Source organism: Nothoprocta perdicaria, unplaced genomic scaffold (assembly GCF_003342845.1).
Source record: "Nothoprocta perdicaria isolate Ctin4 unplaced genomic scaffold, notPer1 scaffold_154, whole genome shotgun sequence".
Classification (NCBI taxonomy): Eukaryota; Metazoa; Chordata; class Aves; order Tinamiformes; family Tinamidae; genus Nothoprocta; species Nothoprocta perdicaria.
Window position 1 is genome coordinate 1,405,941 of NW_020454694.1, and position 23,217 is coordinate 1,429,157.

Genomic DNA, 23,217 nt, shown 5'->3' on the forward strand with positions numbered 1-23,217 from the left:
ATAGCCTATGTTTTTCAAAATATAGAAATTCGTGCACAAAAATGCCTCAATAAGGAGTTTCTGGGAAGAGTTAATATTATTTTGTGAGCCGCAGTTTGTTTATCGTAATGATCCAAATCTGTTTTCCAGATTTGCTCCGTAAAGGAACGGCATGCCAGTGAAATGCGCGACCTTCCGAACCGCTATGTGGAAATAGGTATGATTCCATGAAGGTGCTCTCCTTCTCAAAATTAGATAAGCTTTGAGAGGTCTGTTTTAGCATTCTAGCCTGGCAAAGCTGTTACGATTCAAAGGCAATGTGTAGTTATAACAGAAAGGTCTCCTCATTTTTACCTGGTGAGGTTGTCACAGTGCCCTCATGAGGGGTTTTCTGTAATCTCCGTGAGTCTGAATCCTGTGCCCTTCCAAAATCAGAGATTCTTATGTGAACAGCAGGTATTTAAATTTTACCTTCATACAGATTCGTACAGAGAATGTGTCTTTTCATCTTGTTTAAACCATGGTCATGGTTTCATATTAAAGAGAACATAGGCCGTAGTTAAATGAATTGTCTTCGATTTTATCATACATCACTTTTTTATAATGTTTCTTCGTGTGATGTTAGAGAGCTGTTTTGAACTTCCTCTGTTGCCTTTTTTGCATTTGCATTTTGTCTGTTCCCCTTTGCTTTCCTATTTCTCCATTTTAGGTGATAAGAATAAGTTTTGTTATCGCTGATTAATAGAAAAAAAACATGATAAAAAACATATATGAAGTAAAGCATAAAGTAGATTTCTTTGTGGGATGGCGAGAAGAAGGGAAGTAAACAAAGTCTTTCAAGTGTCCCCACAACAAACTTCTGATAAGKAAAGTTTTGTAAAGAGTAATAATAGAAAGGTAAAGAGGCCCCCTGGACTGCAAAGCAGTGGGGACCGCTGACCATGTCAGCATCCTGACCATAATGTTGCAGGGCGAGATGCATGTGGCTTAATCATTTCAGAGAAGAACAGGTTGAAAACAGCTCCTCAAAATCAACTAGGAAATTCATTAAGTTCTGGATAGGGTGAGAAGGTGTGACAAACTGAGACYTAAAAGCTACTTGTTGATTAAGATTGCATTTTCCCCAAAGAAATTCTAACTCTGGAATTCTAGATTTTTGAGCAAATTATGTTGAGGAGGAATTCAGTCTTGAGTTCTGTCCACAAAKCTTTATATAAGCTTTTGTGTACCTGCAGATAATCTCGAAAATAATTTAAAGGGATGATTTACATGAGATRACCAGCTGCAGTTTTTACAATTTTAGTTCTGGTATATCTATGATGAAGAATCTGACCTTATCTGACTCTGTYTTTTGAAACCTTATTTAAAAATAATGAAAAGCTCTCATCAAACTGTTTAGGTGGAAATCTAGCCAAGGTTAGACATTGCTCTTCAAGTCGCTTCTTGATCTTACACTCTTCAGCCGAAATCCTCCCTTTTTTGAGAACTGTGTCGCTAACCTGCTAACCATGTGCTTGGGATTTCTTTCTGGTTTCAGGTCAAAGCACTGAAACAGCTCTGCCAAAGACTGTCAGCAGTCATTGCTTTAAATTGGGAGGGAAAAGGGGGCAGCATTATTTGTTCAAATCTCAGTGGAAATTACAATAGTTTTTGATATAATCATGTAGAAGCTGCTCTTAAGAGCCCAGTATTATGTCACAGTGTCTATTTCAATTTTACTTTGACTTAAACTTTACTTTCAGATGTATAGTTGGAAAATCTTGATATTATCCATGGGCAAGCTGGCAAGCAGGTGGCTTTTTTGTTTTGTTTTTAATTTTTTTGTTGTTTTGTGTTTCTGTTTTTTGTGTTTTTTTTTTCTTGCAAGAGCATATGAATACTAAATGAATGCATAAGCTGATACACTTTCAGTGTGAATCTTTTTAATATCTAGAACTTACACAATGCAAGATTATTCTTCAGTGGCAGGATAGCTGAATATCCTCATGTKCTTGCTTACAACTGCTTGGCATCATACTTCATGAAAAAAAGCCAAGCTGATAACAGTACAGCTTTTGTCACGTTTACTGTTTTCTTTCTGCCTACAGTTTTGCATCTGAAATGAAAACCAAGGTGTCAAAGGGTAACTTTGAGGGTATCAAGGTTAAAAATAGTGCAGTAAACTGTGACAGCATTGGTAAAACATAAATGTTCCTTCAGTGCAAAGAAACTGAAGGAACTTTGCAGCCCAGCAAATAAAGAGAGGACCTATTTCCTGCCTTGCAAGTTTGTGAAAGGTAGGTGTGTAGAAGACTGTGGAACAAGGGCTTCCTTGTTTTCTGGTTCTAACATGTCGCACACTTACTCCGAGATAGGAAAACGTGTGATATCTTCCCTGATCCAAAACCAGACTGCCCGTASCAGGGGAGTGTAATGTCACCAAACTGCTCTGGTGATCGTTGTCATCTTTTCAAAAGGATGATGCTGTGGTTTTGTGCAAGAGAAAATAGAGGAAATATTAACTCACCTTCCATGCATTAAGATCTATGTGACATCACTAACTTTATTTACACCTTTCAGTGGTTTAGCGGGGATTTTCGTTTCGCMTTCAGTCTTCTCTGCTGTCTCTTGGGCTGTGTGTTGCAGTTCATTATGTACGTGGCTGCTCATTCAGTGGCACAGATAAACTCGAGTGAACTGTTCCTGCTTAGGTTTTGAATGCCTGTTAGCTGAGCAGATCCTATCGGTGTAGCTCCGTCAGCTACTGCAGCAAAGTACAGTATTGATTAGAGAATATCGGTATTGAATTACAGGCTTAACGTGGGCTAAATGCCATTGTGGTCTTTCTTAAAGAGCGTTTGACCTCTGTGCTGGCTCCTGATATGTGTACAAAAGCTCTAATACTGGACAACTGCTGAACAGGGAACCCTTCCTCAACTGGAGCCTACTAGAGGGCTTTTTCTTGAAGAACTAATTAGCACTTTACAGTTAATATAATGGCTTTTCAAAGTGAAACAGGACACCTTACAAGGATTAAATAGTCTTCCACAAGACACAGTAGCCTTGTGAAGTAGCTCAGGTTTTTGTATTCTTTTTCTGTGGAGAAGTACTTCATCTCTGTCTGAGTTAATTTACTCAGGTTGTTAATAACACTGGTAAGTAAAAATCAGCAGTGAAAACTCAGCAAAAGACTTAAGTTGATTGGAAGCTTCCTATTCAATTCCTGTAGCCCAGGTTTTATTTGAAGAATCTCACCTTAATTCCAGGTGCCAGCTGGTCGCCAGTGCCTTTTGAGCAATTGACTCCCATGTGTGTCCCCCTTGAAGTAGATTTCTGATATAAAGCTTGCATCTTTTGTGAATATGCTCATAACAAACCATTACCACAATACCACTGAGTATTGAGTAATTGTACTTTTTTTCTGATTGTAAAGCATGGGAATATTTATTGGTGGGAAAGAATTTTATACATATATATATATATATGCAGTTTGTAAAATAAGATGCTGCGATCCACGATATAACCATATTTCTCTTTATACAGGTAGAATTTAAAGCTTGATTAGCAGCAAATTATTAGAGATAAAATGTTATTGACCTTATAAGCTGACTTCCTCAGACATGTATGCTCTGTGAAAAGCAGATTCCCGCCCATTTCTCCTTCCTCCCACCCAAAAAAATTACCTATAGCCAATTCCACTCAGACTGTTACYGATTCTGCCATGTTGTAGGCTAGTGGATCCTTTAAGTTCCTTGATAAAATTAATCAAGACTGCCACACCACTGAATATTTTTCCTATTGGTTGGCAGAGTTTTTCAGTTCAATGTTTAATGGGGAGAAAAAAAAAAAGAGAGTTTTCCAGAGTATGTACTTCGCAGCTTTCAGACTTAAGTTTCTGATTTATTAGTCATCAAGGATTGCATGGGATTTTCTTAAAGGTTGTGTGTCTATTTCTAGAGATTTATGTAGGTGATTGCCATATTTCTAATGATGATTTTACTGCTGTGTGACATAACGAGGGATAATGTAACTTGAGCACCATATTTCCATTCCACGAAGCCTGATTGCAAGTAAAACAACAAATTACAATTCTGCTTACAGCAGACAAGAGATTGCTAACTCAACAGCAAGAGGATGTTGCACGAGAAAGATGAAAGAAATTTTTGCATGTTTCGATTCTCTTCTGGTAGCTGTAAGGTAACAGCTTCTAAATACAGAATCTTTTACAGATTAAAACTGGATTTTAAGTGGTGGTCTTTTGTTTTTATTTCACTATCACACTCAGTAACTAGTATCATTAGCTTTGCCYCCCTGTGCTACTTCAGTAAATTCGCTTATCCTTGTTGCTGCACAGAATTTGAGGTTGTATTAAGGAGGATTGATTAGTGACTGCTAAATGGTCTCCAAAGCAGGCAAACTTAGTCTTCAGTGTTACACCAAAAGATATTGTTAGACCTCTTTTGCTACCGTGTTCAATGGAAACAGAGTGAAGGATCTGGATTCCAAGATCAGAAGAACAGACTGAGAAATTCTGTTTTCTTTTTATTGGTGTTATGGAACCTACGGTTGATTGTAGACTTACCCTACTGCTTTTCCTTCTAGAGTTCAAGAAAAATAATAGTATGATGTATGATTAGTTAAATAGTTGCTTTATTTCTCATACATTAATTTGGAGAGAAAAATTACAAGCAGTTCTGAAGATACTTGGGCAAAGCTATGCACAGTTAAAGGAAACTGCTGTGGGTTCTTCATTGGTCCCTCCCTCAAATCTACTGTTTCTTTGCAATCACAGTTAGCATTTTCTTAACTGGGCAAATCATGAGATTTTGTTCATTTTAGTCAGAATTGGCTCTGTCCTAGAAATATTAATATATGAAGACCATATTGGGTGTAATGTAAGAAACTTGGTATAAACAAGGAAGTTCTTAAAAGCATGAGAGGGTGCTCATGTGTGAAAATTTTCAGAGGAAAATATGAAAGTTAGAAAAAGATTTTTACTAATGCTGGTTAATACACCTAAAAGTGTGAATTTTGCTTCTATAAAAATTGAACCTTGTGTATATTTATCTCTCTGATTCACTTATATCTATGTAAAGACAACATAAGCCATGCTGATATGGGGCAAAGGCCTTTTACATTCTCTAACTGGAAATGAATGCAATTGAGAAMAAAATACTGTTTAATGTGTTTTATCAAATGCAATTACCTGAATCTGATAATAGCTAATCAGAGTTTGCCATTTTGGATACTGTTTTTTTATTTTTGCATACCTAACCTAGCCCTGTAAAAGCACTAATGCTAGAGGTACCATCCCAGAAACACTACAAGATAGCTGGTTAAAATGTAATTTGGGCATTATAATATAATTTATTATAATAATAAAAGACCTTCTTCTYCGTACACAGTAAGTTCATGTTCATTCTCTTCAGCTTCCTGCTTACTTTCCCATATAATGTCAAAACTTTGGCTATGTTGGGATCAGCAACATAGATCTGACATCTCTGTAACCAAAACGTTACTCTATGAATCTGTAGTATTAAAGCAGGAGCAGTTTTAGGAAATTTGATTATATGAAATAGATTTTTTTTAGTTTGTCTGCTGCCTGCATGTGGGTCTCTAAAATACAGTTTTTTTTCATAGAGGTTGGGTAAATAAAGCAGCATAGGGTCCCATCTCAGCAGTGTGCTTCTTGTCACGTATTTCTTTTAATGAACAAGAGAAAAGATTTACAGCTTTTTCTTTTTTTATTTCTTGATAATCTGTCTGACAGCTCTGCATAGAGACTGAGCGTGGAGGAGATCCCGTGTCAGCATATTTGCCATCTTCTCTTCTGACAGGCGTAAACGTGCATAACACGTGGCCATATCTAGGTCATTCCCATTTACTTGTGTGCTACATTTGATTTAATTGTTTTGGATCTTTTTCAAGTTAACAACATTACTGGAATAGGTCTGCGTTGGATTCCCTCCCCCTTGCTTTTTCCACAACAAATGATTCCTTAAGCCACTTGGGAGTAGGCCAGATTAACCTATTTTGTGTTCTATGCTGCTTTAATTTCTGTAATTTCTTCAATAAAACTTTTTTTTTTTATTGCATCAAGACTGTTATTGGGTGAAGAAGAACCAGATATTGGTTGTTCAGGGCAGTAGTGCCAGAGCAGGAGCACGGTGTTTCCTCGCTGCCTCTTGAGGAGGACRAGCTGCGAGAAAGCTGAAAGTGAAACCTGGGAAACTAAACTCTGTTTGAAAGCAACCTCTWGCAGTGATCTTCTCTTCTGTCTTGCTGAAGAGCAATACTGCTTTATCCTAAATACAACGTTATGTGGATGTTGGAAAAGTTTTAAAGTGTGTCTGACTGACTAAAGAACGGAAGTTCTAGCAAAAGTCAAAGAAACATCAATGCTTTTTGGAAATTGTCCTTGTAATCTTTATTAGGTACTGTTTATCCACTGTTTTCCTCCCCAAAATCCAACATCAGCATTTTATATGCCCCCAAGAGTGGATATCTGTTCTCCCTTTTTAAAACTGTCAATAATTTTTTCTTTGCTGCCCTTCGAAGCAGTGTTCTGGATCTGACTTTATTTTTTCCTTAACTTGTTACTTCTGCCGCCTATTCTCCCTATTTGAAGCTCCCAAATACTGAATTGTAAACTGGAGATGTAGATGGTCCTGCCACGGTTTGTTCTGAAATTGTCCCTCAGACCACGCGTGCCCCTGTCCAAGCCACCTCACGAGCCTGTCGTGCAGGCGAGGACGGGATAACTGCGCACGGGAGGCCGGTGTCTGCCTGTTCCCTCCCGGAGCAGGTCGCCTGTTTCTTCCCGATGTCGGGTGTTTGTCCGCCAGTGATGTCAGAGGGTTTGTGGGCATTAAGTAGGAAATGGTATTTACTTAATCATCGCGACAGCTGTCAAATCTGTGCTTTGCTTGACAGTATTTTTTTCTGCTTTAGCAGGAAGGGAATCATGTTAGTTAAAATTATTTTTGCTGTATTTATGCTTCATTTTCTGTTTTCTAAAACGATTAGTTACTATTAAAGGAAACGGTAGATACTGGTGATGTAGCTTGCTAGTTAGTAAGCAAGAAAACTATTTTTTATATGCTTGGATTCTCTTAAAATGAGGCTTTAGGAGAAAATGATGGTGCATTTGATACACATACAGGCTCTCACAAAAATCCTTTTTCAAATACAAGCACCAAGTCGTGAAGCATCTTAAGCAAGTTCTTGAGCTTCATCAAATCCCTCATTGTGGCTTGGGCTCCATCAACAAAAGACTCCTCAAGTATTTGGTGCTTGCACTTTAAAGCCAGCACAATTTAAACTTAAACAGTTATTTCTGTGGCAGATCTCTCTTTTAATAAGCCTGTTGTAAATACAAGCCAGCTCTCTTTTCTACCTCTTTCCCAAAACAGTCATTATTTAAATGTCATGATTTCAGGAGCAAAGTTAGGAAATTTATTTTCAGTTTTATGAACAGGAAAAGGGACTATTCTTTAACCATTTCTTTTCTTTGTAATGGGTGTATCTGTAAATCTCCCTGTGGTGTTTAAAGCAATGATAAATTAATAATAATCTCTGTTTTTTATGTCATACCAATAGATAATAGATAAAGCATGTGGGATTCTGTAAAGCCACATGTCTTGCTACAAACATGCCAACCTAAGAAGATGTTTTATATATTGCCTACTTTACTGATTTAGGTTTGCGTTTTGCTTTTCTTCTTTCTTTTTTTTTCTCCTTTTCTCCTCAATGTGATTACTGAAAATCTAGCTGACCCTTCATTTCACATGTCTCATCTCYGGCATGTCCTGAAGCGCAGACCTTTCGTTTTGTAACCCTTAGCAGAATTTAATCTGTTAAATGCAATTTCTCATCATCTTGCTGATCCAACTGGGAAGTCTGTAGGTTTGTTATACATATTGGGTCTGCGTTTCTCTAAAGGGCTTCTTCTTTGTGCTCTTGTTTGCCTCTGGAAATCAGTTGTTTCTCAGGGAGTGAATTTTGCTTGTTTATTTACTTAATCTGTTGCCTCTCCTGTATTCCAGTTTTCCAGTTCGAAACTGAATTCCACATCAGCGGACTTGCCCCTCTCTGTGACCAGCTGGTTGTGCTTTCCTATGTAAAGGAGATTTCGGAAAAAACGGTAATTCTTCTTGTTCCTGTTCTTCTTGTTCCCGTTTCCTCGCAGCAGCAGCCGCCCGTGGTCGAGGGCTCCAGCCGGGCGCGTGGCTCTGCGCGGTGTTGGGGACCGTGTTGGGAGCAGCGCTCGGAGCTTCCCTGACCCATCCACTAGGGTCAGCAGAGCTGATGGGGAAGACTGATGTATTTGTCTTGTAGGAGTCCTGTCTGCTTTCCTTTGCTTCTTGCAGCAAGTCTAGCAAATCACACTAGATACTCTCTCTCTCTCTTTTTTTTTTCTCCCTCCTTTCTTTTCCCCTCGTTTCTTTTTTCTTCTTTTTTTTTTTTTATTTATTTTCGCAAGGCAGAAGAAATGAAGGATCTTTTCAGCTGCAGGAGGGACTTGCTGACCCCTCACGTTAGAACCAGTGAGAGCACTGAAGTTGATCAGCTCCAGCAATAGGAGTTAGTGTGGCAGGGGTGGGATAAATTACTCCTTACCTAGCGTGCACACGGAGGCATTTGCGTGGGCAGGCACAAGGGACAAGTCACGCCTGTCATTTTCACTGAGAGCGCAGCAGCCCCTCTCCTGCCTTCATTTCACGTCGGAAAACAAAAGGAGAGGCAGCGGAGGAGATCCTTGGAGTTGCGGAGCRCGAGCGGCAGATGCTCTCGATCATCCCACCGATAGGATGCCTGCATTAGGCCGTCATCGCCATAGTAACCTCAAGCAACTCCGTGCACATGTTGCTAGGCGATGAAACGCTGTAGGTCCAAACAACCGCTCCAGGCTGCCGGAATCAATAGGGCGAGCTCCTGCCTCTGCTGCGGGGCGTCGGATTATTATTTCTTTATTTATATTAAGGGGGAAAATAATGTCACAGCAGTGCTTCCCGAGAGAGCCCGGGAAATAGTGTGCCCAGGCCGGAGAGGCAGTGAAAGAAAAGGAGGTAGAGAAATGGGATGAGGAAGGGGGAGGAAAGGTTGGCTGAGGGTAGGAATGAAGGAAATTGGGAGCTGTTATCCACAGAAAAGTAGCACCGGAGGAGAGCTAGCTGCAAGCAGGGAGTAACTGAGAAAGGTTAAACTCATCCTGGCCACTGCGGGAAAGAAAGATGAAAAGAGAATTTCAGGTAATGTGATAGTAAGAGAACATAGCAAAGAGGTTTGTCGTGTGTTTGTTTTTAATTTGTCTTCAAAACATGGAAACAGGAAAAGCCAAAACAAACAGCAAATTCCGGATAACTTCCTTGTCCTCCCAATAATTCTGGCAAAGAAAGAATTTTTCTTTCTRACACGGTGGCTCTGCCTCAGCATGGCCAGAAGTAGCATCCTGGGCTCAGCGGAGCCCTACCTGGCCGAGCCTACAGCAGAAGTGCCTCTGGGTTGTGTGGTGGTCTTAATACTTGATTTCACACCTCTCAGATGAAAACTTTTTATTTGTTACCTTTCCAATCAGATTTGTACTTGTAACTTGCTTGGTTTTCTTTTTTTATTTTTCATTTTTCATTTTTCATTTTTCATTTGCAATGGGAACAGTTAACTAGGAAAAGACATGAGTGCCAATTAAGAGTGCCAGTTAAGCAGGGTAAATGAGTGTAGTCTCTTCTTATGTCAGCTTGTTCTTCAATGCAATGCTTAGCTTTAATTCATAGCCAGACATATAACAAAGGTTTGTCTTAGAGCTTGACTTAATTAAGACTACAGGTAGATGAAGCCATGTTTTCCCTGGATAGAAAATGAGAATCCATTATGTCATCTTAACAAAATGACCTACATTACACTTCCCAAGTTCATGTTAAAATCAGCTTAAAATCAGCAGTAAACCAAGGGGTAGATTATTCTAGAATTAATTTTGCTCCTACTACTGCTGGATGCTTAAAAGTGTAATTTTAAACTCCAGCTGGTATAGAAATAACATTGTTTCATAGCGCATGACCTCAGCTGAGAACCTGACTTAAATTTTGGAATTCCAGTGCTTGCTGGATGCACTGGTTGATGGTCATCTGTAGGAGCCCTGAAAACCTCTGTGACCAAAAACAGAAAAATAATGAGCAAACTTAGGAAAAAGTTTAGACTTGCGACTGTCTAAACCTCCTTCTCTGCACTGATCTGTCAGGGGAAGCAAGCCAAGAGTAGAAATAACTTTCCTATATGTTTCAGCTACAATTATGGCTACTCGGTGGAGCAGAGCTTTACAGCTTGCATAGGTCACAACTGAATACCCAGTGCAAAGTCAATACTGGCACTGGGAGCTGGGGAATGTTTGCAGCTGATGAATATTGGTCTTATTCACAGGTGACAGCCAGTTTCCACTGGTAAGGTAAACTGTGTAGGATGCAAATAGGATGTTTACATTTTTCTAGGAAGTGGAATGTTGTGCAAGGCCCAGGCTGGATATTGTACAACCGCTACCTGAGTCTTGTGAGGAGATCTCTTCGGACGCGCTCACAGTAAGAGGATTCCAAGAAAATGAATGTAGAGATTATCATTTAGGTAGGTGATTTTAATATTACTTTGTTTCGTTTTCATAACTTAGTTTTTTTTAAAAAAAAGACTTTAGTAACAATCAAAGCTTCTGTTTCACTTTTGTAACATCTGCTTGAATAACTGCCTGTAACTTCTTATGACACAATTGCAGAGACCTAGGTGTAGGGTGGAAATTCTAAAAGGACAAGGAGAAAAGGAAATTCTACAAGGTTGGAGAACAACCATCTGCTTTGTCTGCAAAGAGGGGCATGTTTAAATATCATAATTTGTAATGGCATATAGTAAAGAGAGACCTATTGAGRAAAGGAGGAATATAGATATCATGTAATGCATTGGTACTGTAAAAGGCAGTGCCTTTGACAAAGACTCATTCAGTGTGGTCTACAAGAGCTCTTGGGGCTCTTTGGACAAATTTATGTCTTCAGAAATAGTGAAGTGAATGACAGTGTCAGGGAAAGCTGCTTTAGAGCAAAAGATGGAATAAATGTCATTTGAACAGTAAGATGCATCTGATAGCATCTCTGTATTGATAAAGCTATCAACATATAGCAGATCCCAGAAAGGTACCATGTCATGCATAGAAACTGGAGTTTGGCAAATGCTGCCTGGAAGATGGATTTAATTATGTAATGGTCAAGAAGACTAAATCTTGGCAGAATATATGCTGGAGAGCATGGGAATTCTTTATCACTTATGAGTTCTTCTGTTTGTTTGTTTTGAGTGAAGATAGGATCATTTTCTGATATATGTGCTGTATTTCAGAAAAACACTTTGCAGGGCTGRGGCAGATTTTCTTAGTGAAGATTGTATTGCCTGTATTACATAGAAACATTCCTTCTGGCTCTTAAAAATCTAGGAATCTGTTTTCTAAACAATTTAAATAATAGGCTTGGCAGACCTCTTTGCCTACATCAGTGCCCTTAAGCCACTAGAAATATAGGGTATCTTTTCTTGATCACCAAAACCTCTCGATTCCTATCAAGACAGTTGGCCATTCCTTTGGAATGGCTTTACACTTGTCCCTAAATGGCACACTGATGTCCACAGTTGTGCTGCTTCATGCATACTCTAGTTAATTTGACAAGTCTATAATTTTTTTTTCAGATGACTTCAAAAAAAGCGTTATTTTGTGCATATATGTTTATAGTTAGGAGAGTGTATTTGTAAGCACATATTTGTAAGGGAGAGTGGGTGGATTTCATTCTCATATCTACGAAATATTGATAGTTTTTCTTCATGGCTTCTTCAGAAAACATAACTATTCTGAGCAATCATCTGTGCTTAGTTATACATTGCGTTTTACTTTGAGCTTACTCAAAAATAAAGGCTTATGGTATAAGCAAATGCATTATACATATAACCTTAACTTATAGCATTGCAAATGCATTGCTGTAATGATGTGCTCTGTCCCCAGGGGTTATAGCATCTATCATTTATGGTTTTGATGGCCTTGACCTTGATGGGGAGGATAAGTTTATTTCAGGCTATGTAGTCTAATAGTCCTCTAAAAGTATAAGTGTACTCTAAACCATCATAAAGTTTACACATACTGGATGAATCAGAATTTGCAGTAAGCTGTAGTGGATTTTGTTTGTTTATTTGTTTTTTGAAAGCTGTTTTTGCCATTTAAACTCATTTTAATTTATTGGAGAACACAGCTTCCCAAACAAATATGTTCTGCGGGAGTAGCTTTGTTGTTTTGCCTTGCTTCTCCTTTTCTTAGTCCCTCTCTCCCACCCCAAACCCAAGTGAATTAAAAAACAGAGCTTCGGTTTAGGAAAATATAGCAATAAAATTGTGTGTGCATTTGCAGAGTATTCGGAAGGTGAATCACTTTTCTATATCATCAGCCCAAGAGATGTAGTTGTGGCTAAAGAACGGGACCAAGACGACCACATCGACTGGCTTCTTGAAAAGAAGAAATATGAAGTAATCTTTACAACATTCTTTTCTTCAGACTTTTCCTGGTGGGAGGGCAGCTTTGCCAAGCTCATTTGAATGATCTGTTACCTGTTCCTACACTCACTGTTTAAATACTTGCAAGGGTGTTGCAAGGATGTTGTCCATTCAAGGATAAACCTTTGCTGTAAAGCACCTTATACCCTCAACTTGGTTCGAACTTGAACCAACCTCTACAGGGGCTGCTGCTCCCCTCCGTGGTCTCTGAGGGACAGCTAAGATTTCTAGCTGGGAGAACGCTTTGAATTGCACCCCAAGGAGGTAGATGGATTGGAGGCAGTGAATACTGCTCTCAGTGTCAGACGTGAAAGGTATTAGATGTCACTAACAATTGATTAGAGCTGGGCTTCTTGGTTTCTAAAGCAGTAGAGTGATTAACTGATGAGCTATGTATGTGTTTTTCTAGATGTATCCAAACTGAAGGGGAGAAAAAAGATGGACTTGATAGGGGATATTGGAGTTTCCCATGCTAAACTACTGCTATGGAGCAAGTCGGGTGTGTTAAGGCACTGTGCATTGCTCCACATTAATCCTAGTGTTGAAACGTTTAAAGGCTAAATGAAACAGGCTCAAACTCTAGGTGTAAGTAGGTAGGTGGAAGCAACTTCCCTCAGACAGAAGTAAAACTAATAATAAAAAGCAAGGATGTGCAGCTTCCTTGAAAGAAAACAACTCAGTACTTAGTTTTCTAAGGATTGGTAGATTTTAAGCGTATGTATTTAAACACCTACAGTAATGCTGATAAGTCCTTACAGGCAATATCAACATCCAAGTATCCACTGGATRCTTGGGTTTCTGATCAGGTTTCTGATCTCCTGAAATTGTTCTCTTAGGGTACTTACTGCAATGCATTAAGTTATTTGCTGAATGCCTATGATAAGAAAACGAGGGGAAGGCCATTCAGCATTTGTTCTTTTTGTTAATGCAATCATGGCATTTGTTATGCTGTTTTGTGAAAGTCCTTGTGGATGCTTTCCCTTCCAAATAGCAGCTCCTACAATGAGTGCAGTTTTGCCATATGTAAATCACAGCATTTGCTCCCCAAAGACTCCAGTAACTGGCCAGGGAAAGCTGTGTGCGCCTGTGTCCGTGAAAGCTGTTCAAGGTAGGAGGTAGCTCGTGTTGTTAAAGGTTTCATTTTTCTTTGTAAAAGTGCCATTTTTTTTTCTGTACTTTTGCAGGAGGTGGAAGAGCAGCAGGTGGCACTTGAGAAAAATAAATCATTCTGCCAGGAGAAGGCTTTTGGGGTGGGGGTCAGAAAAGCAGCCTTYCCCCCACCCCTCCTTTCCAAATGATTTTTTTCACAGGTTTTGATAGTTCTCATTTGAAAATGATCCAATGGGATTGCACTGTCTGTTGCGTTGTAGTCTTGAGATTTGATCCTAATATAGTAATGTAGAATGAACCCAGATGGAAACTAAAGTAGTTTTCTCTTTGGTTGACTGCTTTGTTTGAGTATGAATTCAGAGCTGTTCATCCAACCATGGCATTAAAAATTCTAGTGCTTCAAACACTATGCTCTGAAAAATAGAGGATATATGCAGTTCTAGAGCTTTGTGTATTGAAGTCTTATTTATTTGGCTGGTGTGTCTTTCTTTCTACTTTATGACTATAGGAAGCTTTGATGGCAGCTGAAATAAGTCAGAAAACCATAAAGAAACACAAGATTTTGGTAAGTCTCAAAACTTTTATTCAAAACAAAGCATTTGATTTCCCATCTAGGTATCTCATATTAATTTCCAGTTCTCATTTTTAAAAATCTATAGTTAATAACTTCTATATGGTTAATTCCTCATGTTTATAGTTCCTTCACAGAGCAACACAAGGTACTGATGCTTTAAAAAGTGGCGTGGAGGCAGAGACGAAGCCTGTGCAACAAGCACAAGAGCATTGCTAGTTTTTAGCTCTCTCTTAAATTGATCTAGGTATGAACACATTGATATTTCTGCTGCTTCTGCTGCTGCTTTAAATATGAAGTGTTTTACTTCAGCATAAAGTATTAGTTGAGGWGTTTAACTTACAGCCAAATTATTACTGTAGCATGCATATTACATGTCAATACATCTTAAAAATTCTTTTCCTCTTGTGTAATCCAGAAGCTGGGTCAAGACCTAATGGCTTGATACCTGTTATAGAGGTTKCATGATTTAGCTGCTCTTTGCCTTGCAAAAAAAAATGAAAGAATTCCTAAACAAAGTCAAGGCAATATAGTAGAGAGAAAAAAGAAGAAAAAAGAAAAAAACCACTTTGTTTCTTGGCATGCAAAAAAGTATTGTTCCATTAGCATGAAGGCCAATGTGAATATATACAAGTATTTAGGAGTTTGGCATCTAGTGCAAAAGCTGTGGAATATATTGAGGAGGAAAAAAAATGTTGACGTCAGGCTTGARGTGAAGAATTAGTGCATAGACATTTAAAAGGACTTTTGTTTTCTCAGCCCAGCTGTGGCCAAACCACAGRCACCTCTTTCACAGCACTCAGCAAGTCTGTTCTTCTTGGGTTYAGTCCCCTTCCTTTACTGTCTTCTCTGGTCACTTGGGTGTTGGCCCACAGGATTTTGACTAAAAAAAAAAAAAAAATCTTCCCAATTGTTTTGTTTMTGTTGCCATTGTGCTGCCTTCTTTGTAACTGGAAGTGCTGTGTTTTTAATGCTGTAACTCTGAAGGTATGCAGTGGGTATGCTGGCCTGTATTGACTTTTGCACCAGTGGTGGTATTACTGAAGAAGGCCTGGCTGTTTATATGAGAGAAACACATATAAACATATGTTTATGTGTTTCTCACATATGTATATGTGAGAAAATATATATATTAAGTGCCTAGCAAAGAAATCTACAGCAGGGCAGTACGATAAATATCTCTAAGGGGAACCTATTATGTAAATGAAAACAGGTCTTTGGGCAAAATCATCCAGTATGATTTAGTGCTTTTTAATTATAAAAGCCTGTTAGCTCATCTAGGTTCTATTCTCTACTGCTGCATAATAGAGAGCTGCCTGCTAAATTATCAGCAATTCCTTTACTTCATGTAGTAGTACTAGGACTTCTCAATAAATATTATTTTTATCCTGATGCAAACTTTGTGTGTGTTGAGAAAGAAGGTTTTTTGTGCTATTCCTGTTTTTYATTCTTGACATAACTGATACAAGCACCAAATGATCATATGTGTATTTTGAACCATGTAGCAATATCATGACTTTGCCAGTGTCAGTAAGTTTATGAGAATAGTAAAACATTAAAAAGTAATTATTAAMAAAAAAATRTGTGAGAGGCTTAGGCAAGTATCTGGTGTCTACTGTTTTGTGAATCTTAAAGATCTTGGGAAACTGATAGTACCCATTTAGGACTGGTGCTTAGCCCAACAATATAGTTGAAACAACAGTCCCTGTAGCAGTGAAGTACCTAAAGTTCCAAACTTTTGTCTTTACTGGCTTATTTTTATCCTCTTTCTCTTTAGGACATTGGTTTGGCCTATATAAATCACCTAGTGGAGAAAGGAGAATATGACCTGGCTGCTCGGTAACTTTAATATTAAAGATTTTCTTGTCTTGGTAAAGTTGTCTGTGTARAGAAAAAAGGCACTTACAGATTCAGAAGTACGTTGTGATGAAGATATTCCAGGTGCTCTGGAATACCTAAAGTTTCAAAACATACAGAGATGTTAATGTCYTTATTTTTCACCTGAAGTGAACAAAAAAGTACTGTAATCAGTCTTAAGTAAAGAGTTGAGATATAAACATTTTTGAAAGTACACCTTTATTCCTCAGACTCACATGAGATTTTCAAAATTGATGTTTAGTGTGGAAGTTAAGAAGTTTAAGCTTACGAGTGTCAAGACATGTAATACAGAAAGCAAACTGTGGTTACATGAGTGTAAATAAAAATGGCAATTTTGGGTATCCCGAGTAAGGATCAGAAACTACATAAGATTTGTGCCTTCATGTGCATGTATATGTACGTATGTATGTATGTATATGTTTATCTTTCTAAGTGCTTAATTTCATTCATGGGATTTGAAAATTCAGCTAATTGTAATACCATGGCTCAAACCAGTAAGGACGAATGCAGAGCAGGCAGTCAAGTCCTCTTAGATGCAACGAAATTGAGCAGATAAGATCTGAAAGGAGGAGTAGCTGGCATACCCTGCCTGAAGCAATGGTTGCCAAAATATGTGACCTTTGAGAGTGTCCTGACGGGGAGAAGAAAGGGGAAAGGATGCCTTGCACTAAGCTGTCACATTTGTAGTATCCTGTGTACATACCTCTGTTCTCTCCTCTTTCGTCTTCCTTCCAGAAAGTGCCAGAAAATTCTTGGCAAAAACACAGACCTGTGGGAATTTGAAGTTTACAAGTTTAAAGAAATAGGGCRACTTAAGGTAAGTTAGCTTGCATTTTTGGAACTCATGAAACTGGCTTGTTATATTTTCTGCTTGTTTTCATCAGATATCTAATAGATGAAAGTTTTATGTATATGGCGCTGTTCTGGAAATTCCTGGTCAAGACCTCTAGTTACACAGTTCTTTAGCTTGGTACATGTATGTTAATAAGGCTCAAAAGAGGTCAGAAAACATAGCACATACAAGTACTTCCCTGCCTATTTTTAACTTTTTGACATCCCACAAGAAGAGACAAACCCCTAAGGCTTTTACTTTCAAAGATGCTTACAGTTAGATATGCTATTCCCACTGATCTTTCTTTTTATTTTGTATTATTTCATGCTGCCTTTGAGTAYGTCCTGTAAAGTCCCGTCCCAAATCTTTTAAGCAACAGAGGCTCTGTGGATGAGGGCCTTCCCTGAAAATTCAAGTCCTTTGACAAGAGAGCCACAGCCTTATTTATCAAAGAATAGTTATATCACATGCCAAAGAAGAGTTAAATTGCAAAGCAACAGGGGAATCCTATGCTGTTTGCTAGAAATGTTGTCAAGAGGAGCAGGCTGCCCTGTCTTATGTTTTCCCTGGTCACAAGCCAGCTGCCATAAGGATGCACGTTTTATGTGAGATTCTCAGTTAATAAATTGCCTGGGACATTAAGGCTAGAGTGCTGTCACTGCCAAACAGTAGAAAACATTATACTCACTCCCTTTGGTAATGCAAGTACTTTTATTTCTGAATTTTATGTCTTCCTATTCAAAGTCAATGAGCCAAAAAGGACATATTATTAAGATCTCACAGCATGCAGTCCCTTGCTGGTTTTGAGCTGTTTAATTCTGTTCCAAGAGTGCAAGTGTTTCATCATCATAGTTTTTAGAAATGCCTGGCTTTTGTTTTAGAGTAGTGCCAGTGCAGGAACAGCTCTGAATTGTGTATGAGTTCTTAGTGGTTTGGTGCACTCCTTGCCACACTGGAAGGTGAAATCTCATGTTTCCATCTTTTATTTCAATCCAATAATGAACCTGAGTGCAGGGACAGGTGAAATTTTGATACACTGCTTTTTAGTCCCTTTGGTTTTATTTTGTTTTCTGCTGCAAGTGTCTGGAACGGATGTTTTTCTTATCCCCACTTATGTCATCCAGCAGACTGTAAAATGCAAAAAATATTTGCAGGTTTGTTGCAAAAATGTCTCAGTTAAATTACTGCCTTTCTAAACAGTTAGTTGCTTTCAGCCCTCTGAAAGCTGACTGTAGATATGTGACATTGTTCAGTCTGAATCTGCAATTCTAGAATTACCCTTTCATCTTTTTCTATTGCAATCCATAAAACTATTCCCTAGTTACTAAAGGCCCCTGAAAAAGTTAACTAACTAAAACACTGAAAATTAACTAACTAAAGTCAGATCTAAATAAAATGGTTACTAAAAATGATTGCATTCCCTTATGTGTTGCTTGGAATTTGTGCCTCTCTATCCAACCAAGCGGGTAGTAAGTACAAGAATAAAAGTAGCCTATACTGACTTCTGGTGCAGATCAGGAGAGTATATCTGAGATTTGCAGATAATATGTATTTTGGCACCAATAAGTGAAATTAACTTTAGGGGGTGCATCCTTCACTTTGGGATATTTATTTTATTTACACTATTATCCCAGCAGTTACTTTTGTATTTTGAAAGGAAGTTCTCTYGAAGAGTTTTCCTCAGGTGTATAAGGTAGGTCCCGAGAGGTGGTGTTTGCAGCAGTACATGGCATGCCAGCAGCCAGGGTGGTATTGAAACTAAACGTTAACACTTTCTTTTCCTCCAGAAGGATTTACCAGTGACACCCCAACGGTGTCACTGCCCTTTGAGTTTGGGAATTTTGTGTTTGCTCAGAGGTATTTTACCTTTTTATTTTTTGGGTGTCTGTGCCAGAATGGTTTGCATACAGAGGTACGAGGCGTCTCTCGTGTTTTCAGTGGATTTCCCGTAGCAAGCCTTGCTGTGGTGACTGTGAGATTTTAGAGCCTGGTAGCAGTCCCTCCAGCCCTTTCCTCAATAGAATAACGTGCTGGTGCTGGAGTCGCTTCCATGTAACACCAGAACATCAGAAGTCTAAAAGCATGAATWGAGAAGAAATGAGGGAAGAAAACGRTTCCCTTTATTGTKCCCTAAAAGTATCCTCTTTTTAATAAAGTCACTTTCTGTGGTGAAGTGTGTGGTTCAGGAATTGATACAAACATATCCTGAATCTGGAGCTGCTTTTCCCGCTCGACGGCCTCACTCCTGAACTACTGCTTAACAGTAAAATAGGAAGAGTGTGTAACCTTCGGCACAGGTCTCAGCTCAGTTACGTGCCTAGTCTTAAAAATAACCCGGATGCTTCTCTGCCTTTGAGAATGGAAGCTGAATTGGAGGAGGCAGTTTTCCTTTGGAGCAGCAGGATTGCAGCAGGAGAGATTTCCGCCCTGGGAGAGCCCAGCGCACCAGATGTGGCAGGAGGTGGAAAGCAGATATGAAAACAGCAGTTTAAGCCTGTCCCCCTTCTTGGAGTCTTCGATTGATAKCCAGTGTTAATATTTTGTTCCTCTGTGGATGAAGACAACTTTTTATTGGGGCTTGGTCATTTGATTCCCCATGGCAGCTGGGGAGACAGCGCCCCAAGATAGTTATTAAATTCAGTAACAGGCAGTGGGAGCTGATGCTGGCTTCATGCTGTGTTTTGGAAGGCTGGCCACGCTCAAACAGCAGGGAGAGAAGAGGTGACCTATGAGGGAGGAACAGTTAATTTTTTAAAGCCTTTTTTTTTTTTTTTTTTGGTCTTTTGTTTTCATGTCCTTTTTCACCTACAAATGGCTGACTTTCATGAAACATGCAACTCTAGGCAATTGTTTTGATTTGAATATTAGGAGAATTTATTGTGAACAGTCACTGCCGCTTGTAAAGCTGCAACACAAACTACATCCTAGCGAGATGCTGTTTTTCCTGCTGYGTTCAATTCAGCAACTTAAATCTARTAAACGAATGCTGCCGCGTCACTCGTAGGCAGTAAGCAATCCCTACATATATTTGGGAAACCTTCACCAGTGTTGGACCTGCAAGTACAATCCCCAAAGTGCCAACACTGCTGGTCATGGCAGGGTTTGTTTGGCAGGTGGTGATAGCCTCTAGTTGCATGGTAATAGTGACAACGAGGCCCTGTGCTCCAGTTCCCTGGTTCGGACCGATTTGGTCCTGCCTGGGTTCTCATTTCTTGCCTGCCCGAAGGCAGCTCCTTAGCATCTCCTGTTGAGCAGCAGCCCGCGCTCATTCAGCCTTCCCACAGAGAGATGTATTCTCAAATTAATTTTCATTTGGGTAAGTAGGAATAGCTGGTGAAGCAAAACTCTTTATTAAATGTAGTGGCTTCACATGACATTAATTATATGTATGCACTCAGCTAATGAATGCTTCTGTTGTTCTATGAGATAAAATAGCAATATTGATCAAAATAGATTTGGGAAACTTGCCTCTTCAAAAGGGCGTTATGTGGTATTATTTTTCCAACAACWGGCAGTGAATACTTCTGTAAGTCCCACAGCTGATTTTCCCATTTTAGTGAATACTTTATCACTGTTTTTTTAATGAAAGCTCCCAGGTAAATACAATAGTTTCAATATGTGCCATGTTAAAGCAAATCACATTAGAATACTGCTTAAAATATGCGTATATAGTGTTTTTCACAAAGCATGTTTAGGTGGGATTATTATCTTTGTTTCACAATAGTCTTTTTTTTTCCCTGTAGTTGACCTATTGTAATTCCCATTCTGATTTTCTTTGCTCTTCTAGGCAATTAGTCGTTACTTGCCCAGACGGGATCCAGTTTTGAAACCTCTTATCTATGAAATGGTCCTGCATGAATTTTTGGAAAGTGACTATGAGGTATGGCTGCCTGACGTGCACATGTGGAATTGGTTGCTTGTTATGAACATTTTTATTTTTAATTAGTTTAATGCAGCAAAAGTGGTAAATGCTTCACAAAGCATGCAGCTCCTGAAAAAGATTCAGCTTCATAAATCTTAATAACGTTGCCTGAAGAAGGAACATCTGTGTTCTGCACTGTTTATGTCTGTGGGCACGTAAAAATGGCTTAGAGGTGAAGCRCAGCAGGTACCATCTCAGAGGCTAAGATGAGACTTTGATGTTTGAAATGTTCCTTAGGCAGTTCTTTCTATTTCTTTACTATCCTTTATACTTTTAGGGGTTTGCAACCCTGATAAAAGAGTGGCCTGGAGATCTCTACAACAACACAATCATAGTTCAAGCTGTAGTGGACCACCTGAAGAAAGATCCACAGAATAGGACTTTGCTGAGAACACTTGCAGAGTTGTGAGTACAATTTTACACTAATACAAAAAAAAAAAAATCACAATAATTCACAATAATATTCTGTTGCTTATGAATATTTGACTAGCTCTCTTGATTGATAGAAACATTTGCTTTGCTGCAGTCTACAGAATACCAGCCATCTCTCCACTCCTCTGATTGCACAGCTTAGCAATCCTTTTCCCTTTCTTAGGGAATTTACATGGAGTGTGAAGGCGAGGAGTTTGGTGCAAGACTAGATTTGCTATTTTTTATTCGAAAGCAAATAACTGGCATTACTGTCCATGTTTCATTGTCAGAGGAAGACTCTTCTGTGAAGTTTGCATTTCAGATCTCTCAGCCTCATCTCCATGGTCTCCTCATTCTGCTTCTCTGAAGGGAGTAGGTGCATTGCCTATTGCTCTGCTAAAGCCTGTCCCAAAGTCTTGAGAGACGCAGTTTAGATCTGAAGTAAATTCCAGTTAGTTCCAAAAAATAGCAAGCTCATAGAAAATGCAGAGAATGGAAGTCAGAACACAAATGTTGTGATTGCTGTATAAACGCAGTTGAAAATATTATTGTCCAGTGTTCTTTCTCCCAGCAAAAGCGAATTGCGTCAACTCTTCAGATACTCATCAAATCAAGTAGTATTTTCAGAACGTTTATATCCTGGGGTAAATTTATTTATTCTTTTATGGTAGATTTTCCTATATTCAGGAATGTGGAATCATATGTATCACCACATCTTTTCTGATCAGGTATACCTATGACCAGCGCTATGGAAGAGCCTTGGAGATTTACCTAACTCTGAGGCACAAAGATGTCTTCCAGTTGATCCACAAGCACAATCTTTTCAGTTCTATCAGAGACAAAATTGTTCTGCTCATGGACTTTGATGCAGAGGTATGGTGGCGTTTAATTATTCTTGTATTCACTTTCACTAGAGGTGTTCAAATTGGTTAAAAATGAATGAGCTCTAGACAATTTTGAGAGAAAAAATGTATCTATTATGTCTAGATGCATTCTAAAGTAGAGGAACAATTTGCACAGTTTGCAGAATAATTGACCTAAGATTTTAACTTTTCCTTTGTATTTTAATCTGAGTATCATTCATAATGAGAGGAATGGCAGCTCCAAGATCATCCTTGTGATTCTCAAGTAGTCTTCAATGATGTTACCCCTTTCTGAGTTTCTGCTCAGTACTGCTGCCAAAAGAAAAGAAGAGAGGCAGTGAATTTATTGTGAAAAGTATGTTGAATATAGTTGCTACTTTTATTGCAGTCAGTCTGCTTCTGAAAGTTTGCAGAGTTATTAACAGAATTTTTTAAAACAAGGAAGTGTGCCTATTATGCTGAATTCAATCTTCCTTCTTCCAAGCTGGCTAAAACCTTAGGAAATGTGCYTTGCTGAGAGCTTTGGGGAAAGAATCTTTGTGATCTTGGGTGAAAAGCCAAGTAGATGTCCATCTGTGCAGCCATTTCAGCAGTGGAGCTAAAATATGAGGCCATCTGTACCAAAGATGATATTTTTTGATGATATACGGCAGTTCTGAACTGCATAAGAGAAGGAATGTATAATTCTTGTTTAACAAATAGGGTAGGTTTAGTCGGGAAACTGTGTTTTGATGTGAAACAAAGTTTCGTGAAGAGGAAGCAGAAGAGGAACTCCTGTGGCCACTCTCCTTATGTGATCTCCTTTGCTTGTGTTAATGATATCTGTGTGTAGAGAGCCAGGAAGAATCCAGTTGCAAGGCAAGCTGTATCACGTTTCCTATACAATAGCCATCATTTTGCAGTTCCCTTTTGGAAAGGGGCAAATATTATTTCTACTGCATTTGGCAGTGGCCTTCTGGGACCCATGATTCAAAGGGGATGCTTGATCTGTGCCCAGTAATAACTGATATGTAATAATTGATAAGTGCCCAGTAGTAATTGCTATTAGTATGGAAACTTAGGAGATGTATTTTGGAAGAATACATGATGCTGTGTTGCTGCAGAGTGC

The 23,217-nt window shown here is 38.8% G+C and overlaps 1 protein-coding gene across 1 annotated transcript in view; it reads left to right on the top strand.

The window, feature by feature from the left end:
• The window catches only part of VPS41 (VPS41, HOPS complex subunit), an 87,894-nt gene that overhangs the window by 49,264 nt on the left and 15,413 nt on the right, over positions 1 to 23,217 (top strand). The window contains exons 9-18 of the mRNA XM_026034982.1: positions 130 to 196; positions 8,004 to 8,101; positions 10,443 to 10,572; positions 12,380 to 12,495; positions 14,141 to 14,197; positions 15,981 to 16,042; positions 16,817 to 16,898; positions 20,701 to 20,793; positions 21,113 to 21,240; positions 21,975 to 22,119. Of these exons, the coding sequence (XP_025890767.1) occupies positions 130 to 196; positions 8,004 to 8,101; positions 10,443 to 10,572; positions 12,380 to 12,495; positions 14,141 to 14,197; positions 15,981 to 16,042; positions 16,817 to 16,898; positions 20,701 to 20,793; positions 21,113 to 21,240; positions 21,975 to 22,119 (978 nt within the window). The remainder of the gene's footprint in view (positions 1 to 129; positions 197 to 8,003; positions 8,102 to 10,442; positions 10,573 to 12,379; positions 12,496 to 14,140; positions 14,198 to 15,980; positions 16,043 to 16,816; positions 16,899 to 20,700; positions 20,794 to 21,112; positions 21,241 to 21,974; positions 22,120 to 23,217) is intronic.